Source organism: Balaenoptera musculus, chromosome 10, assembly GCF_009873245.2.
Source record: "Balaenoptera musculus isolate JJ_BM4_2016_0621 chromosome 10, mBalMus1.pri.v3, whole genome shotgun sequence".
In the NCBI taxonomy this organism is placed as follows: Eukaryota; Metazoa; Chordata; class Mammalia; order Artiodactyla; family Balaenopteridae; genus Balaenoptera; species Balaenoptera musculus.
Window position 1 is genome coordinate 4,645,501 of NC_045794.1, and position 18,771 is coordinate 4,664,271.

Here is an 18,771-nt window from a genome sequence, read left to right on the forward strand (position 1 = left end):
TTTTATTTTACCATCTATTTTGTCTGATTTTAGTATAACCACTCTAGCTTTCTTATGGTTGCTGTCTGCATGATATATCCTTTGTTTTCAACCTATTTGTACCTTTTGATCTAAAAGTGTGTTTCCTAAAGACAGCATATAGTTGGATCTTTTTTTTTCCAAATATAATCTGACAGTATCTACCTTTTGATTGTGTTGTTTAATTCATTCACAATTAATGTTTTTATTAATATAGTTGGATTTACGTCTATTTTTGTTTTCTAATGTCTTGTGTGTTTTTCCTCTATTCCTCCTTTACTGCTTGTTTTTCACATTAAGTGAATATTTTCTAATGTAACAGTATAATTCTTTTAACAATTTTTCAATATATTCTTATAGTTGTTTTCTTTTTTTTAATACATTTTATTTATTTAATTTCTTGAAGTGTTAGCACATTCACATACTTCAAGCATCAAAAGTATAAAACAATGTACAGCAATGTCTCTTTTCCAGCCCTGTCTTCTATCTGCCAAGTTCCTATCCCCTTAAAACAAGTAACCAACATTATTAGTTTCTCATTTACTTCCCAAGATTTTTAAATTGTATATACACGCCAGTACAAGTATAGATTATGTTCCCTTCTTTTTTTAACCCCAATAATACACTATTTTGGCACCCTTTTCTCCCCACTTAAAAATAAATCTTGGAGATTGTAGTTGTTTTCTTAATGGTTGGTGTAACTTAACTTAATGATAAGTTAACATACATCTTAACTTATCAGAGTCTATTTAGACTTATTCCAATGAGATATAGGAAGGTTACTCCTATATAACTCTATTCCCTCTTCCTTCCTTTTTCTATTATTTTTACACATATTCCATATATGTATGGTACAAACCCCAAAATATACTGTTATAATTACATTATATAGTTGTATGTCTGTTAAAGAAGATGAGAAAAGTTAAAGAAGAGAAAAAAGGAGAGGAAGCATAAATTTATAGTGTGTTATATTTATCTTCTTATTTACCATGTCTGATTCTCTGCACTTATTCCTGTGGATTCAATTTACCATCTGGTGTTATTTCCTTACTTCAATACAGCTTTGCTCCCATCCACCTCTTTTGTGTTGCTTTTGTCAAGTATAGTAAATTGTTACATGTTATAGCCCCAATAATACAATTATACACACTTTAAAAAATACAGTTGCTTTTAAAATTAGTTAAGAGAAGAAAGGAGAAGAAATAGGCATTTATATTGTCTTTTATAATTACACAATTACCTTTAGTAGTGCTCTTTGTTTTTGTGTGTGTGTGTGTGTATTTGAATTATCGACTGAGATCACTTGCTTTTAACCAAAAGATTCACAGACTTAGAGAACGAACTTATGGTTACCAGGGGGGAAGGGTGGGGGGAAGGGATAGTTAGGGAGTTTGGGATTGACATGTACACACTGCTACATTTAAAATGGATAATCAACAAGGACCAACTGTATAGCATAGGGGACTCTGCTCAATATTCTGTAACAACGTAAATGGGAAAAGAATTTGAAAAAGAGTAGATACGTGTATATGTATAATTGAATCAGTTTGCTGTACACCTGAAACTAACACATCGTTAATCAACTATACTCCAATATAAAATAAAAAGCTTAAAAAATGTTAAAATAATAAAAAAACAAAGCAAGTGTTAAAAAAAAGAACATCGTATTTCTTTTAAGGTGGTCTGCTACCAACAAATTCTCTCAATGTTTGTTGATCTGCCAATGTCTTTATTTCACCTTCATATTTGAAAGATATAAGATGCTCTGTTGATAGTCTTTTTTCTTTTGACAATTTCAGTATGTTGTCCCACTGCCTTCTGTTTTTATTATTTTTGATGAGATGTCAACTGTTAATATTTTTTGGAGTCCCCTTGTATGTGGTGAGTCATTTTTCTCTGGCTGCTTTCAAGATTTTATCTTTGGCTTTTAGTATTTGGACTCTGATGTGCCTGGGTGTGTATCTCTGCATTTATCCTACTTATTTTGGAACCTAGCTCAATTTCATAATTTAGGTCTTTAGGTGTGCAGATGATATGCTGAGGTCAGTGGGTAATTGAAGCTGCTTTGCACTTAATTCTGGAGCATTAAGTTTTAATTCCATAGAGATTAACTAATGAAACTGCTTGTTAGAAAGTCTTAGTGTGGATACAAACTATATATGACTCAAGTATCCACCTATACTTGAATAACATGAGTCACATCTCATGCTTATAAACCAAATAAATACTCTTCCTTCATGCTGACCATAAAAAAATTCGTGTGGCTCAGACATATGGATTCCAGAGCTAAAGCATCCTGGGTACCACCACGCTTTGAAAACTATAGGAAGGGCTTCCCTGGTGGCGCAGTGGTTGAGAATCTGCCTGCTAATGCAGGGGACACGGGTTCGAGCCCTGGTCTGGGAAGATCCCACATGCCACGGAGCAGCTGGGCCCGTGAGCCACAACTACTGAGCCTGCGCGTCTGGAGCCTGTGCCCCGCAACGGGAGGGGCCGCGATAGTGAAAGGCCCGCGCACCGCGATGAAGAGCGGGCCCCGCACCGCGATGAAGAGTGGCCCCCACTTGCCGCAACTAGAGAAAGCCCTCGCACAGAAACGACGACCCAACACAGCCAAAAATAAATAAATAAATAAATTAAGTAGCTATAAAATTAAAAAAAAAAAAAAAAAGAAAACTATAGGAAGACCACTCCTTGGACTTTCTTTGAGAAAGAAATAATTTAGTGATTCAGAGCTATCTCATAGAATTATAAGGTAATATAAGGATAGACCTTCTATGCCTGCTAAGCATGATGCCAAAGTGGTGGTCATCATTAGGTCTCCCCAGCTTTCTGGATGGTTGTCTGATACCAGAAAGATGCCAGCCCTGGCAGTCTTCATGTTGTCATGTCCTCTCGTTACCTTTCAGGGACCAGAGAAAAGCGACTCAGGGGAATCAGTAAATTTTATTGAGCTTAGGTAGCTATTAAATACCAACCAAACAATCAAACATATGGAAAGGCAGAGCTTCAATAGTTAACCTCTAATAAGGAGTTCACCAAAATGCCATGGGCCAGGACCAGTTACAAAATTTGCAAGACCCAGTACAAAATGAAAACATGGGGCCCTTTGTTTAAAAATTATTAAGAATTTCAAGATGGTGACAGCAGAGTATTAGCCAAGTTAATTCACCAATTCATTTTTTTTTTTGGAACTGCAGGAGCCACATTTTTTTGCCTCTCTCTCTCTCTCTTTTTTTTTGGGGGGGGGGCTGCCCTGCGAGGCATGCGGCATCTTAGTTCCCCAACCAGGGATCAAACCCATGTCCTTTGCAGTGGAAATACGGAGTCTTAACACTGGACAGCCAGGGAAGTCCCCTGCCTCTCTTGATATAAAGTGAGTAAGAGAATGTGAGGTGTGGATAAGTGTTGTGAAAGCATTTAGAAAGTAGCCAAGAAAATATTCAAAAGGATGCGTGGGAGACCGGGTGGAGGAAGAAACATCTGAAGGTAGCTGATTGGATTATGTGGATTAGAGGTAAGAGAAGCTGAGCACGGTTTTAATCAGTTTCCAGTTTAGCATAATTACCGATTCTTACTCTCAGTTAGATGCATATTTATTATATAACCAGTCTGTACTAGACGTTAAGAATGGCCACTGAGGGCTTCCCTGGTGGCGCAGTGGTTGAGAATCTGCCTGCCAATGCAGGGGACACGGGTTCGAGCCCTGGTCTGGGAAGATCCCACATGCCGCGGAGCAACTAGGCCCGTGAGCCACAACTACTGAGCCTGCGCGTCTGGAGCCTGTGCTCCGCAACAAGAGAGGCCGCGACAGTGAGAGGCCCGCGCACCGCGATGAAGAGTGGCCCCCGCTTGCCGCAACTGGAGAAAGCCCTCGTACAGAAACGAAGACCCAACACAGCCATAAATAAAATAAAATAAATAAATAAATTAAAAAAAAATTAAAAAAAAAAAAAAAAAAAAAAAAGAATGGCCACTGAGCTTGAAAGAATTTAAAGTTCATCTCTCAGGCTCCTCTGCTTTAAACATTGATGATCCCCAGGCTTTAGCTGAAGGCGTCTATCTGCACGTAACTTGAGTGATTTTACCCAGCTCTTACGAAGTCAACCACCATGTACACGGTGATGACTCCCAAATTCACGTCTCCAATCCAGATTGTTCAGACTCAATGTGGCCAAACTTAAATGTACCAATTTCTTTTTCTCCTCTCATGTGAATGGTGTTATTGTTCAAGTGATAATTATAGCAACAAGAACAGCTATAACCACCAAGGTGGTAGCGATAGCAGCTAACATTTATTGAGCACTTCTTCCATTCTGAGCATCTTATGTACGTTATTGCATTTGATCCTCATAATAATACTATTGTAAGATAATAGAAATATATATTGGTCTCTGTTCCCAGTTCCTGGCACAGAACTCATGAAACCGTTGTAAATTCCTAAGTGCATCCTAAGTGCATTCCTAAGTGCATACTAGGAGCATCTTTCGTTCTATTGAGGTGACTCTGGGTAAACTCCTGTATGGGGGCTGGTCACCAGAAAGACCAAGTCATGCTTAGAAGCTTGGAATTTTCAGCCTCACCTTCCATCTTCCAGAAAGGGGAGAGGGTTGAACAATCGAATTAATATTTGATCATGCTGGTGTGAGGAAGCCTCTGTAAAATCTCAGTAGTGTGGGATTCAGGGAGCTTCCAGGCTGGTGAGCACATCCACACTGGGAGGGTGATGTACCCCAGCTCTGTGGGGACAGAAGGTCCTGTGGTCAGGACCCTCCCAGATCTTCTCTATCTATGCCTTCATCTGACTGGTGAACTGTATCCTTTATTCTGTTCTTTGCGGTTGGCATCTGAAGTGGGGAGCAGTCTTGTCGGACTGGGCCCTTGCCATGTGGAATCTGATTATCACCAGGTAGATACTGTCAGAATTGAATGAAATTATAGGACACCCAGCTGGTATCACAGAGAATTGCTTGGTGTGGGAAAAACTCCCACACCTTTGGTGACCAGAAGAGTCAAAAATGAAGTGTTCTGTGTGATAATAATGTAATACAGGAGACACACAACAGGGAGCCACAGAAACCCACACATACACGTCTGGTCACTGACGTTTTCATTGTGAATAGCGCTGTAAGTAGAGAGAAAGAGACACACAAGAAGTTTTCTTCTTTACAAGTACCAAGACAATTTAATGGCGGAAAGAATGGTGTTGGGACAACTGGGTATCTACATGCAAAAAGATGAAGTGGGTGCTTAAATCACATCAGACATAAATATTAACTCAGAATGGTCATAGATGTAAGAGATAAAATGATAAAACTCTGAGAAGAAAACATGAGTAAATCTTGAAGATCAGGTGTTAGGCAATGATTTTTAGATATGACACCAAAAGTCTAAGTGATAAAAGAGATGATTGGACTTCATCAAAACTGAAATTTTTTTCTTGCTGCAGATAATATCAAGAAAGTGAAAAGACAGCTCTCTGAGTGGGATAAAACATTTGCAAACCATATATCCGATAAGGTACTTGAATCTAGAATATATAAGTAACTCTTACAACTTAATAATAAAAAGACAAATAACCAAATTAAAAATGAATAAAGTCCTTAGATATTGCTCCAGAGAAGATATACAAATAGCCAACAAGCACAGGGAAAGATGGTCACATCATTAGTTATTAGGGAAATGCAAATTAAAACCACGGTGAGATAATACTTCACACCTACTGGGAAGGCTATCATCACAATGGAGTAATGACAAATATTGTCCAGGATGTGGAGAAATTGAAACCAACATTTATTACTGGTGGTAATGTAAAATGGTACAGCCACTTTGGAAAACCGTACAGCAGTTCATCAAATTGTTAAATATAGGGTTACCACGTGACTTAGCAATTTCGCTCTTAGGTGTGTATGTTAGTAAAATGAAAACATATGCCAACACAAAAGCTTGTTCAAGAATTTTCATAGTGGCATTAATAACAGCCAAAAAGTAGAAACATCCTAAATGTCCAACAATGGATGAATGGATAAACATGTGACATATCCATACAATGGAATATTATTTGACAATAGAAAGAAATGAAGTACTGATATATGCTACATTGATGAACTTTGAAAACATTAAGCTAGGTGAACACAAAAGACCACATATCGTATGTTTCCATGTAAATGAAAAGTCCAGAATAGGCAATTCTATAGAGATAGAAAGTAGATCAATAATTGCCTATGGCTGAGGGGGGATGGGGTTGGGGAGAAATAAAGAGTAACTGCTAATAAGTATGGACTTTATTTTCAGTGTGATGAAAATGTTCTAAAATTAGATAGTGATGATGTTTGCTCAACTCTGTGAATATTAAAAACAATGAATTGTACATTTTTATTTTATTTTATTTTTTCCCTCTGGAGAGTTTTTAAAAAATTTTTTACTGGGGTATAGTTGATTTACAGTCTTGTGTTAGTTTCATGTGTCCAGCACAGTGAATCAGTTATACATATACATAGATCCACTCTTTTTTAGGTTATTTTCCCATATAGGCCATTACAGAATACTGAGTAGAGTTCCCTGTGCTATACAGTAGGTCCTCATTAGTTATCTATTTTATATATAGTAGTGTGTATGTGTCAATCCTAATCTTCCAATTTATCCCTCTCCCATACACTTTTTATTTTTAAACCAGATTTTATATTTTATTCAAATCACATTTATTTTAAATTTATTTATTTATTTATTTATGGCTGTGTTGGGTCTTCGTTTCTGTGCGAGGGCTTTCTCCAGTTGCGGCAAGCGGGGGCCACTCTTCATCGCGATGCGCGGGCCTCTCACTATCGCTGCCTCTCTTGTTGCGGAGCACAGGCTCCAGACGCGCAGGCTCAGTAGTTGTGGCTCACGGGCCTAGTTGCTCCGCGGCATGTGGGATCTTCCCAGACCAGGGCTCGAACTCGTGTCCCCTGCATTGGCAGGCAGATTCTCAACCACTGCGCCACCAGGGAAGCCCCGCCCATACACTTTTAAATGGGTGAATTTTATTGTATGTGAAATATATCTTGATGAGGATGTTAAAAAAAAAAAGAAGAGTAGGTCAGTGCCTAGCATACGGTAAAGCATTTAATAAATATAAACTCTGACACTTAAAAAATGTGTTAAGCACACGTCTCTGGACAGTTGCACCTCTCTTTAGTGGTGAAGGAGAGGATTGTGTCAAAAATGACGGAAGGTCTGAGAACATGGAGAAAGGGTGGTGGCAATGGCAGAAGGAGGCCCTCTGGCAAGGACGATAATATGGGGACAGGGAAGAATAAGAATTCTTTGTGGGACACGTTGAATGTTCAAGTGGAAACGTCTACTGAAGGTTAATCAAAAAGAAATGAATTTTATCCCCATAACAAGAGAATTTTGGAGAAATACAAAATCTTCTTGCTACTGTGATAAGCAACTGAGAGTTCTCCTCCCTAATGAGTTTGGGGGTTGGTGAGTTGATTGATAGATTATAACATCATACGTAGAGAAGAGGGACTTTGGAGAGTAATGTTTAAGGAATTAAAAAGAGTAATATGGTTATAAAACATCTCTTAGAGGTGTCTTCAGAAGAGATACCCTTCACAACTCCCGTCTCTCAGTGTCATTCTCATATTCGTGGATGAAACTCTGTCTGTTATACAAAGAACCATCACCAGCATCATCAACCGGACGCCCTCTCAATTGTTGAAGGAGATCATCTTAGTGGACGGTTTTAGCTCAAATGGTGAGCAACTTGTTCAAGGAATAGTAGTAAAAATGACCATTTATGGACTGTGCTAGGCTGAGAGGGGTTTTAGAGTTTAGGACAAGAAGTTGGACTTCTCATGGAGGGAAAAGAAAGGGATCATTTGTTGAGGGGTCATTTTGTGCTGGGTACATTAATCTTCCCAAGTCAAGACAGAGGACCATCCTTTTGTTTGTCCTTTTGTTTTTCTGTGGATAAAAAAAACCCAAAAGCAATGGTTCTATAATTCCACATTCCATGGAAATAGATGAGTTAATTCAAGACTCCTTCCTGTGGAGCAATGAAACTGAAAGATAACAAGTTTACAAACACAGAGTGGACACACAAAGAGAAGCCAAAGAAGGTTCTCAGCTGTTCTAGACCCTGTCATATAACATCCCGTTCACTTGGGTCGGGAACCCATTCATAGACATAATTTGTTTGGATAGGCACAGCAGAGGGAATTGTTGGTCATTCTTTGACGGGTGTCCCTGGGACAAGGATCACCTTCTCTCTCAGTAACCATGGAAACATCAGCCAGTTTGGGCCTGCACTGAATTATGTATTGTGCTAAAATCTTTTTTTTGTTAAACTGAGGAAAATGTTGGGACGTCTCTACCATGCAGGCCACAAAAGAAACTTACTGTTCACGTGACTTTGGGGGGCTGTCTCTCAGCTACTTCCTGCCTCCATTTCCTCATCTGTGACATGGGACAGATAATAGTGCTTCCTGATAGGACTGTTTTGGGGATTAAATCATACATGTAGAGTCCTCAGCCCAGGGCTTGCCCGTAGTAAATGTTAGCTAGATTTATCCTCCTTGTTTACCTCAGTATCATTGGTAGTAAGATTGAAATGCCACAAATCGACGTTAGAGATGTACCCCCTTCCTTTTTTCTCCCTAGACGTGAAGCCTCCGTTGCATCAGGTCAAATATTTCAAGTGTCAACCGATTTAATCCAAGTGTTTCAAAAATGGTTTGAATGCATACACAGGCTTTATAAAAGAGAGGAGAGAGAGAGAAGAAGAAACTGTAAACAAGCTGGAAATAGCGAATCTTATTTGCATAATGTTGCGGATAAACTTATTAGCTAGAAGCTGGCAAGGAGATTCGTCTGGATATTCTGTCCCAATTGGTCCTTGAGTAGGTCAAGTAGGAATACCTAAAACAAGACAAAACAATTTCAGTTGTTTATGTACTCTCCAGAAGATCTTGAGAGTTTAGCTGTGGAGAAGAAGTTCTAGGTTGTCTCGGCAACGTCTGTCCATCAGCACCTCTACCTTAGGTCAGGTGTGTCCCATTCATTCTTTTTTAAAAAAATGTATTTATTTTATTTATTTATTTTTGGCTGCGTTGGGTCTTTGTTGCTGTGCACGGGCTTTCTCTAGTTGCAGTGAGTGGGGGCTACTCTTGGTTGCGGTGCGCGGGCTTCTCATTGCAGTGGCTTCTCTTGTTGCAGAAAGAGGGCTGTAGGCGTGTGGGCTTCAGTAGTTGCAGCACGCAGGCCCTTGAGTGTGTGGGCTTCAGTGGTTGCGACTCGTGAGCTCTAGAGCACAGGCTCAGTAGTTGTGGCGCAGGGGCTTAGTTGCTCCGTGGCATGTGGGATCTTCCCGGACCAGGGATCAAACCCGTGTCCCTTGTGTTGGCAGGCAGATTCTTAACCACTGCACCACCAAGGAAGTCCCGCATTCATTCTTGTAAGACTTTCTCAATACTCTTAAAACACATGTAACAGTGCCTGGCACATAGCAGTATTATTATGCTAAGATAGTTTAACTTCAATGGAAAAATTAGGATTGGGAACATGAATCCTGAGGATGGAAGGGAGAGGAGAAGCAGGGGTAGGGAAACACTATTTTCTCAGTCAAGGCTGTACAACTGCCCATCCTATGCTGGAGGTAGTCCAACCACTACTCTACAATAGTACAAAATTTTTACACCGCATTGATTATTGCATTCAGAAGTTCTATAGGTGTGCATTTGGTTGGCAGGAGAATTAAAGGCATACTTGGATGAGAAGATTAAGCTTTACAACCAGAAGTCTCCAGGACTACTGAAAATAATACGGCATACCGAGAGAAAAGGTCTTGCTGCTGCTCGCAACACCGGCAGGGAGGTGGCCACGGCTGACGTGGTTGCCATCTTGGATGCTCATGTTGAAGTGAACGCTGGGTGGTAAGGCTCCAGGGGACTCCTTCTGGGAAAGGGAAGAGAGGAGATATTGTACATACGGTGAGTATAAGACAGGATATTGTGGAAGTGGGGAAAGTCAACACCAGACCTCAAGCAAAAGGAAGCTCCAAAGACAGGATGCTTTTGGTTGGCTAGGAGAAGTAGTCTAGTGCTAGCGAAAAAGCAATGGACTTGGCATATGGACAACTGGATACCAGCCCTGGCTTTGCCAAATACTTTGTGACTTTCAGTGAGTCACTTCACCAAACTAGACATTTATGTAAAATGAAGAGATTATCCTTATCTGTAAAATGAAGAGATTATCTTCTGGTAATTCCTAAGGTTTTTCCCATGAAGTTACCTGATACGAAGAGAGTTGTGTTCTTTGGAGAATGTGGGGAATCAGATAGTAAAGAGACATTATTTTGGAAGCAGGAAGACCCAAGAGGTAATGTAAATTCAGGCAGATACTGATGGTCCTGTTCACAATGGCTTGGGGGTGATATTTGGGTACTAATTTCAAATCTGCTCTTGACCTGGGTCAGCAGCTAGCCACCCCAGCTATCCCCAAAACTGCAGATTCTCTGGGCTCTGGAGAGTTCTGCTCACCACCCAGGGCAGCCTGAATGAAGAAGGTGCTCAGTGCCAGGGCAAGGTGCTTGCAGCAGCTTTGTCTGCTTGCTTCTGCTGTTTACTCTCACATCCAACCTGGGTTACACACTGTTCTTTTAGGGCAGAGCCCATCTTGGCGCTGATTCAGGAAGACCACACCGTGGTTGTGTCTCCTGTGTTTGACAACATCCTTTTCGACACCTTTAAACTGGATACGTATGCATTAGCAGTTGACGGGTTTAATTGGGAGCGATGGTGCCACTATGATTCACTGCCAAAGGCCTGGCTTGATCTGCATGATGTCACCGCTCCTGTGAAGTAAGTCTTTGTGGGCTCAGGGAACGTGATTAGCACATGGGAAGTCAGGAATGGGCAGTCTGGGCTTCGTTTGTTTTTGGTGGTAGTCATGAGAGTGGGGTGGGAGGAGTGGAGGAGATGGGGTGAAGGACAGGGGATAGAGAAAAAAGAAGCTGATCCCAGATAAGAAATCACAGATACTTTGGCTATTTAAGGAATTTCAAGCAAAATAAAGCAAAGAGTATAATGGTTTAGAAAATATCTTGGCCACTTTAAGCATTTATCAGGCTATGAAGCAGGGATACCAAGATGAAAAAGATGTCATTTCAATGTAATTTGAGAAGGGAAGGCTCCACGCACTTAGTTCAGCCTAAGGGTTTGGGGAGAACCTTCAGGATAAGAAGAAGCTTGGGTAGAGAGAATCTTGAAGGCTAAACCATCATTGGGCTTCCTAGCCCTCACCGTCATCCTGACCCATTCCTCGTCGAGGTGTTAGTGACTCTCTTGCTGTGTGCTCTGCAGGAGTCCTTCCATCGTGGGCATCCTGGCTGCCAACAGGCTCTTCTTGGGAGAGATTGGATCACTGGATGGTGGGATGCTGACCTATGAAGGGGAGAACGTGGAACTTAGACTGAGGGTGGGTGCATTTCCATTCTCGTTATGGGACAAAGCAGAAGGGGAAATCATAGGAAGGTAGTAGGATCTGTGGAATCCTGGAACAAGGATGAATGCCATTGGCTCAAGAGGCAGACAAATTCTCATGTTTCCAAGTCACTAGGGAGGGGCTGTGGAACTTCTGGAGTGGAGCTTTCTGGTATAGGTCTGTATAATCTGGGTGGAAAGATGGTGTCCCTATTTCCCTGAGGACTCCAGGCATTTTCCAAGCATCTCCTGAGATAAACCAACTTTGGGACAGACGGCTCTCTACAAGACCAGTCAAAGAGAAACTGGAATGGGCAGAGGGACCAGAGGATACAGATGTGTGGAGAGCCAACCTGCCCCTGTATGGACAGCCAAAGCAGCTGACAGGATGACATAAGTTCATGCTGAGATGTAGTCTAGTCTAGAACAGATAGCCAGCGATGGGTTGCACATAAATGGAATCCTCAAACCAGTTCAAGTTCTGAGCAACTTCCTGTGTGTCTGGAGCAATACTGGCGTCACACTTCAGCAATGATCCCTGTTCTCTGCCCCTGACAGCTTCTCATGGTTTCAAATGAACAGGTCAAATGAACCTGGATTTATTTGTGCTTTATAAGGGTATTCACGGTGCAAGTAAAACAGTTGGAGAAATTCCAAGTGCAGGTTCATATTACCTCTGTGTATCAGTTAACTATTGCCACAAAAATGCTGTGTAACAAACCATTCTAAACTCAGTGACTTAACGCAACAATAATTACAGATCTTACAGATCTGCAGGTCCAGCTGGGCTTGGATGGGGTGGCTCTTAGGCCTAGGTTTGGAACTAGCATGTTATTTCTTCTGTCTTATCCCATTTGTCAAAAGTCTCACGGCCAAGCACAAAGTCAAGGGGTAGGGGAGTATCTTCTGTCTACAATAAAGGCATGGAGAGAGGTATAAAGAACTGGGGCCAATGGATTCAACTCATCACAATCAGTTTGGAACAGTTTTCATGCATAAAATATCCCTTCTATAGTATGCCTTTTGCCCCTTCTGTATAATCTACAGGCCTTCTCTAAACGAACTTGACCCTTGGGTTTGTGACTGTCCTTGTTAGTTATCCTGTAATCTTCCAACCTAAGGCTGAACTCTTTTTATTTTTTTATTAATTTTTATTGGAGTATAGTTGCTTTACAATGTTGTGTTAGTTTCTGCTGTACAGCAAAGTGAATCAGTTATACATATACACATATACACTCTTTTTTAGCTTTCCTTATCACGTGAGTAGGGTTCTCTGTGTTAACAGTAGGTTCTCATCAGTTATCTATTTTATACATAATGGTGTATATATGTCAATCCCAATCTCCCAGTTTGTCCCACCACCCCCTTCCCCCCCTTGGTAACCATAAGTTTGTTCTCTACATCTGTGACTCTATTTCTTAACTCTTAAAAGACGCAGCGCAGCCTAAGGTGGTGAAACTTACACAGGTATTGGAGACAGACAGACTTAAGTCCAAATCCTACTCTGCCATCCGAAAGTCTGTGTTACCCTGGGCAACACACAAGCTCTTGAAGCCATACCTGCTACGTCAGGCACCTAGCATGGCTAGCGACACGTGGCTTTTACACTCAGTAAATAGTTACTGACAATAATAATAATAGTAAGGATGTCAGGGTTGCACTGTGAAAAATGCTGAACACGGGTTCTAATTCTGGCTCTGCTGACACCCTGTGGACTGACCTTCTATAACATGGCTTTTTTCTCTTCCCCCAGATTAAAAATTCTGTGCTTGAGGCCAGGTGACCTCTGGTCCATTGTGGACTCTGGAGGAACAAGATAATTTCCTGTCTAAAGCTTAGTCAGGTCTTTCAGAGACTGATGACCCTACAGCCATATATCGTACCCGGTTAGCACCCAATGAGGACTCCACATTTGTATGTTAACAAATAAACTTTGAGTTCCCCTCTGGGTTCTACCTTAAGCCACAATCATTCCTTGGCAGAGAAAACTAATTTTTTTACGTAGTGGTCTTGACCAGTTTTCCCATTTGTGAAATGAAGAGAAGCATCCTTGTTTCATCTTCCTCCCAAGGATGACGGTGCAGTTCAAACGTGATAAGTAATTCGAAATGATTTATAAACATATTAATTAGAATCCTCGTTTGGTTTCTGTGACAGAGGCCAAAATAACAAAGGTTTGAACAAGATAGAAATTGATTTCCTATAACAGTTTGAACACGAGCAGTTCAGGACTGAGAGGGCAGCTCCAGGGTGATGGGAACCAAGCCTCTTCCATCACATGGCTCTGCTACCCTCAGCACCACATCTGTATTCTCATCAGTACGAAGAGAAAAGAGGGGAAAGAGAGAGCACGCTGTTTGTTTTTAAGATCACTCCCCGAAAGGTGTATTTCTTCTACATCCCATTGGCCACGACAGGTCACACGGACATGCCTGTGTGCAAAAGAGTCTGGGAAATGTAGATTTCAGCTAGTTGGCTATGTGCCCAGTTACTCCTTCTATAACTATAAATGTAGGGGGCGGGGAGTAGACACTGGGATTGCAATTAGTCTCTAGCACAAAAAACATAAATGCAGAAATCATTATTTTATGCACGGTACTTAGTAAAGTCCTGAGGATGACCCAAGTTCCTTGTGGCTGGGTTTTCCTACCCACCAGAGCATCCCATGAATTTGCCTGGAACCTCAATTCTCCAACTTAGCACCCAAAGCCCTTCTTACCATTTCTGAGTTCATCACGCTTTTCTCTGCTCTCCGTTCCGCATCTCATTTCATCTTCCGCAAGAAATCCTAATTCTTTTAATACTTTGTGATTCAGAAAAATAGATTTTGCTGGAAACAGAGGGAGTGTCAGGGAAGGGTCATTCTTTTCCTTTTCTTGGTAAAACGGTTTACCCATATCCAGCTTCCTTTGTTTGTGTGTGTGGCCATTTGCCTTTTCAAACCTCTAAGCACTTGTTAGGATATGTATTTCTTCTAACAGTAGCAGACCTTGGAGAACATCAGAGCTGCACGGGGTGTTTTATTCTGACATCTAGAGGCCACGCAGCGATGGTGCGCATGAATGCGTATAAATAGAGATGGAGTGTCAGTCTGATGCCCTCAGCACTGGTCCAGCACCCTGTGTATTCCTGGCGCTGTACCAGAGCTTGACACTGTCTGAGATCAGAATCAGGCTTTGTCATTTCTTAGCTGGTAAACGTGGGCACATTACTTTAATGGGGGTAATCATAATACTTACATGGTGAGGGTTAAATTCCTGAAACATCAGGATAGTTTGTGATACAAAGTAAGCCATTGTAACTATAAGCAGAAGCTTCATGTCTCTGTGTGTTTGAGAGCAAGAGAGAGACAGACAGACAGACAGAATGAGGAAGGGGCAATTGGCAAGCGGGAATAAATTGAGAGAGAAAAATCTGAAACCTATTGTTTCAGGATAAGAGTTAAAATTGTTTCATCAATGACAATTCTGACTTTTATCTTTTCACCTGAATTTAAGGTTTCTTGTGCCCACTGTTCATTTTTCTCCCTTAAATGCCTGTGGATTGGAAAACTCTTTTAGGAAAACGGAAGGAAAGTTGTATCGGGATTTTCAAATGTTCAGCTACAGAAAATAAAGTCTGAAAACAAGCTAGACGGAACCTCTACATGACGCTGGGAACCAATGAGGTGAAATGGAGGAGGAGGGTGAAGAAAAGATGTGCTTCAAGTTTATCATCTTAGAAGATGGTGCCATTTAGTCCTCCTGGCAGCCCTTTTGGGACTGAGCCCCTTGAGGCTCAGGGAGGGGGCAGGTTTCCCCCCCTCACTGCCAGGTGTGCAGTGATGGATTTGATCACAGGTCATTTTGATTTCAAAGCCTGGCTATTTTTCACTTTGCTATTCTGGATTGTAGAGATGGTGAGGGAGGGGAAGCTGTGGGTTCAGAAGTAGAGGAAGGGGTGAAAAAAATTTGAAAGTCGGATAAGGGGACTGACCATCCCCGCCTCCCCCCGGGTGTTTAACTGAACCAGCAGGACCTGAGTTGCTCTGGGGGTCCCACAGACATGAGTGCGGTAGGTTGCTAACCGCTGCTGGATGGGCTAATAGCTCCCAGAAAATGCAACTCACTTGGGCAACCATGAAGAGAACACACAGGAGCCATTGTATCCATCTAATATCACTAGACAGGTCAATCATCTACTGGCATAAAGAATACATTTTAAGCCACATGTTAGACTGTGTGGGCTGACAAGCATGTTTGTATCCATCAGGATGACAAACAAATTTATAATTAGATCATAAGTCATGGTATCTCTTGGTCAAGAATTACCTGGATTAGTTACCAATTGCTGTGTAATAAAATCGTCACAAACTTAGTGGCTCAAAGCAGGATCCATCTATCATCTCACAGCTCCTGTGGGTCGGGAGCCCATGCCTGGCTCAGCCGGGTCTTCTGTAAGGCTGCCGTCAGGGTGTTGGCCAGGGCTGGGCTCTCCTCTAGGGTTGGCCGGGGACAGGTCTGCTTCCAAGCTCGTGTGGTTGCTAACGGCACTCAGTTCCGTCAAGTCTTCCAGACGGAGGAAGCACTCAGCTTTTTCTGGCTCTCAGTTGGGAGCCGCCCTCAGTGTCCTGCCGTGTGACCTCTCCCTTTGGTGGCCTGATTCTTCAAAGCCAGCGAGACAGTGCATCTCCCAGCAAGACGGACACTACCTGCTTATGTAACGTAATGACACACGTGTAGTCGTGCACATGCTGTCCTCTTTGTCACAGCCTATTGGTTAGAAGGAGGTTTCAAGCCCACCCTCAGGGGAGGGGATTAGGGAGACATGTGAATGGCAGGAGTCAGGCCTCGTGGGGGCCCCTGAGAGTCTGTCCACCACATTGCCTTACATCCAGCACCAGGACAGAGGGCAGTCATGGGAAGCTAAGTCCAGCGAGACTGGCCCAGGCCATGGCGTCCCTCGGGACTTCTGCATTTTCCCTGGGGATAAAGGAGCAGGGGCTCTTGGGCTTCCCTGGTGGCGCAGTGGTTAAGAATCCGCCTGCCAATGCAGGGGACAAGGGTTTGAGCCCTGGTCCGGGAAGATCCCATATGCCACGGAGCAACTAAGCCTGTGCGCCACAACTACTGAGCCTGCGCTCTAGAGCCCGTGAGCCACAACTAGTGAGCCTGCGTGCCACAACTACTGAAGCCCGCACGCCTAGAGCCCATGCTCCACAACAAGAGAAGCCACTGCAATGAGAAGCCCGCACACTGCAACAAAGAGTAGCCCCCACTCACCGCAACTAGAGAAAGCCCGCACACTGCAACGAAGACCCAACGCAGCCAAAAAAAAAAAAAAAAAAAGGAGCAGGGGCTCTCCTCTGGTCCCTTCAGGAGGACTTCCTGAAGGAGGTAGGATTTCTGGCGCTGTCTGAGCAACAGGAGAGAAGCAGTTTGGTAGACGTCTAAGGAAGATTGTTTTATATGAGTAGTTTGGGGGCGCATAGAGATGGGAGTAGGAAGACTGAATGTACACTCTTTAAAAAGTGGTTCCAGAGTGTGGTCTCTGAGTCAACAGGCTGTGCACTTTCCGGCCACGGGTCCAGCCTGCCCAGGCAATTTTGCTTTTTTCTTCTCTTGCAGGTGTGGCAATGCAGTGGGAGAGTCAAGGTCTTGCTCTGCTCCCGGGTTGCCCACCTGGAGAGACACCACAAGCCCTACTCCTTGGACCTGAGTATTCCCTTGAAGCAAAATGCCCTGAGAGTGGCTGAAATCTGGATGGATGAGTACAAAGACATGGTCTACATGGCCTGGAACACACCTCTCCAGGTTCGTTCCGGACTTGAACAGAAGCAGAGATGGATGAAGGAGAAAGAGGTGGTGGTCACGGCGGGAAATGGGAAGGGATAAAGCAGAAGTGCCATCCCAGCCCTAAAGAATTAAAGTCAAGTCCCGATAGGGTGAGGATAATGACATTAACATTTATGTCCCAGGACTAAGTTCCAGGCACTCATGACTCATCACAACGTACCTCTGGTGTAAGGCTTATTTTTATTATTTTAAGTTTTCAGATAAAGAAACTGAAGCACAGAGTGGAAGGGAAGTTGCTTAAGGTAATAAGGTCGTAAGAGCAGAGATAGGATTCAAACCAAGGAAACTTCTAGATTCGATGTCCTTCATCCGTCATCTATACTGGGGGATTCCTTGTGGGGCAGGGTTGGGCATGGATCCACTGTCTAAAGAGGACATAAACATGGCGGTTGGGGTGTGGGATGGTGGGAGCCGGCACCGGAATCCTGTTGGATGCACGTGAACGAAGATGACCTTCTTGGCTAAGGCCACATCATTTGCCCTAGTCCCCGAGGCTGGCATGACATGCCGTCTCTGTTCCCGAGCTGTGGCTCTGGGCTGAAGCATTCTTCCACTTTGATTGGCCACAGATACCACTTCTAGAAAATCTCGTTTAACCTCCAAATCTTGCTGCCAGAATATTCCTTTTGGAAGCCTTTTCTGGACATCATGAGGAATATTTTGTGCCTGATTGATGTGAATATTATCTCAAATAGGAGCAGTCTGCATCAGCTTGCTAATGATGAGACGTAAACCCCGCTACGCAGGCTTTGCAAGTGCCTTTGAAACTAGCAGATATTCCTAGGGGTCAAGCTTCTTCCACTTTCCCTGGAAAACTATAAATGATTAAGGATATCTTACAGGGAATCAGGGAAACACTCAGTTCCCTCATGCATTATCCGTACCCTTTGGTGGAGTCAAGGGTGTTGCAAGGTGCAGACATGTTCCGTGTTTTATTTGCAGAACTCCAGAATCGATTTTGGAGACGTTTCTTCCAGAATGGCACTCCAGAAGGAACTGAAATGCAAAACTTTTGACTGGTATCTGAAAAATGTTTATCCAGTCCTGAAGCCAATCCACAGCACTGCGGGCTACGGAAGAGTAGGTTTCATGAAATTGCATTTCAGATTTTAAATGTTTGGATATAAAAGACCATGAGACCTGAATCCATTGCATGACTGCCTGGACAAGGGTTTCCAAAAGCCATCCTCCCCGATTCCCTACCTACCCCCAACTCCTTCCTCAACGTTTTGCACTTGAACCCTCTCAGTTTCCCTTCCTCTCTTGCTCCCCAGTCCCCATCTACTCCTTCTCTCCGCCTCTGGTTCCTTACTTTGCAAACCACAGCCCTTGCTGTGACCCTCACAGTTTCTCAGCCAGTCAGGGCGTGTGGCCTCACCCACCTGACGGCAGGTGTAGGAGCCTCTTCTTTATATATGCTCTGATGCTCTGACGGGGTGTGTGTTCCCAGGAAG

At 42.8% G+C, this 18,771-nt stretch overlaps 1 protein-coding gene across 1 annotated transcript in view; it reads left to right on the forward strand.

Annotated features, from left to right (window-relative positions):
* Window positions 1-18,771, forward strand: part of GALNT8 (polypeptide N-acetylgalactosaminyltransferase 8) — a 54,271-nt gene that overhangs the window by 4,302 nt on the left and 31,198 nt on the right. Inside the window, 6 exon segments of the mRNA XM_036865838.1 lie at window positions 7,591-7,759; window positions 9,752-9,935; window positions 10,665-10,862; window positions 11,364-11,478; window positions 17,090-17,275; window positions 18,260-18,397. Coding sequence (XP_036721733.1) covers window positions 7,591-7,759; window positions 9,752-9,935; window positions 10,665-10,862; window positions 11,364-11,478; window positions 17,090-17,275; window positions 18,260-18,397 — 990 coding nt within the window.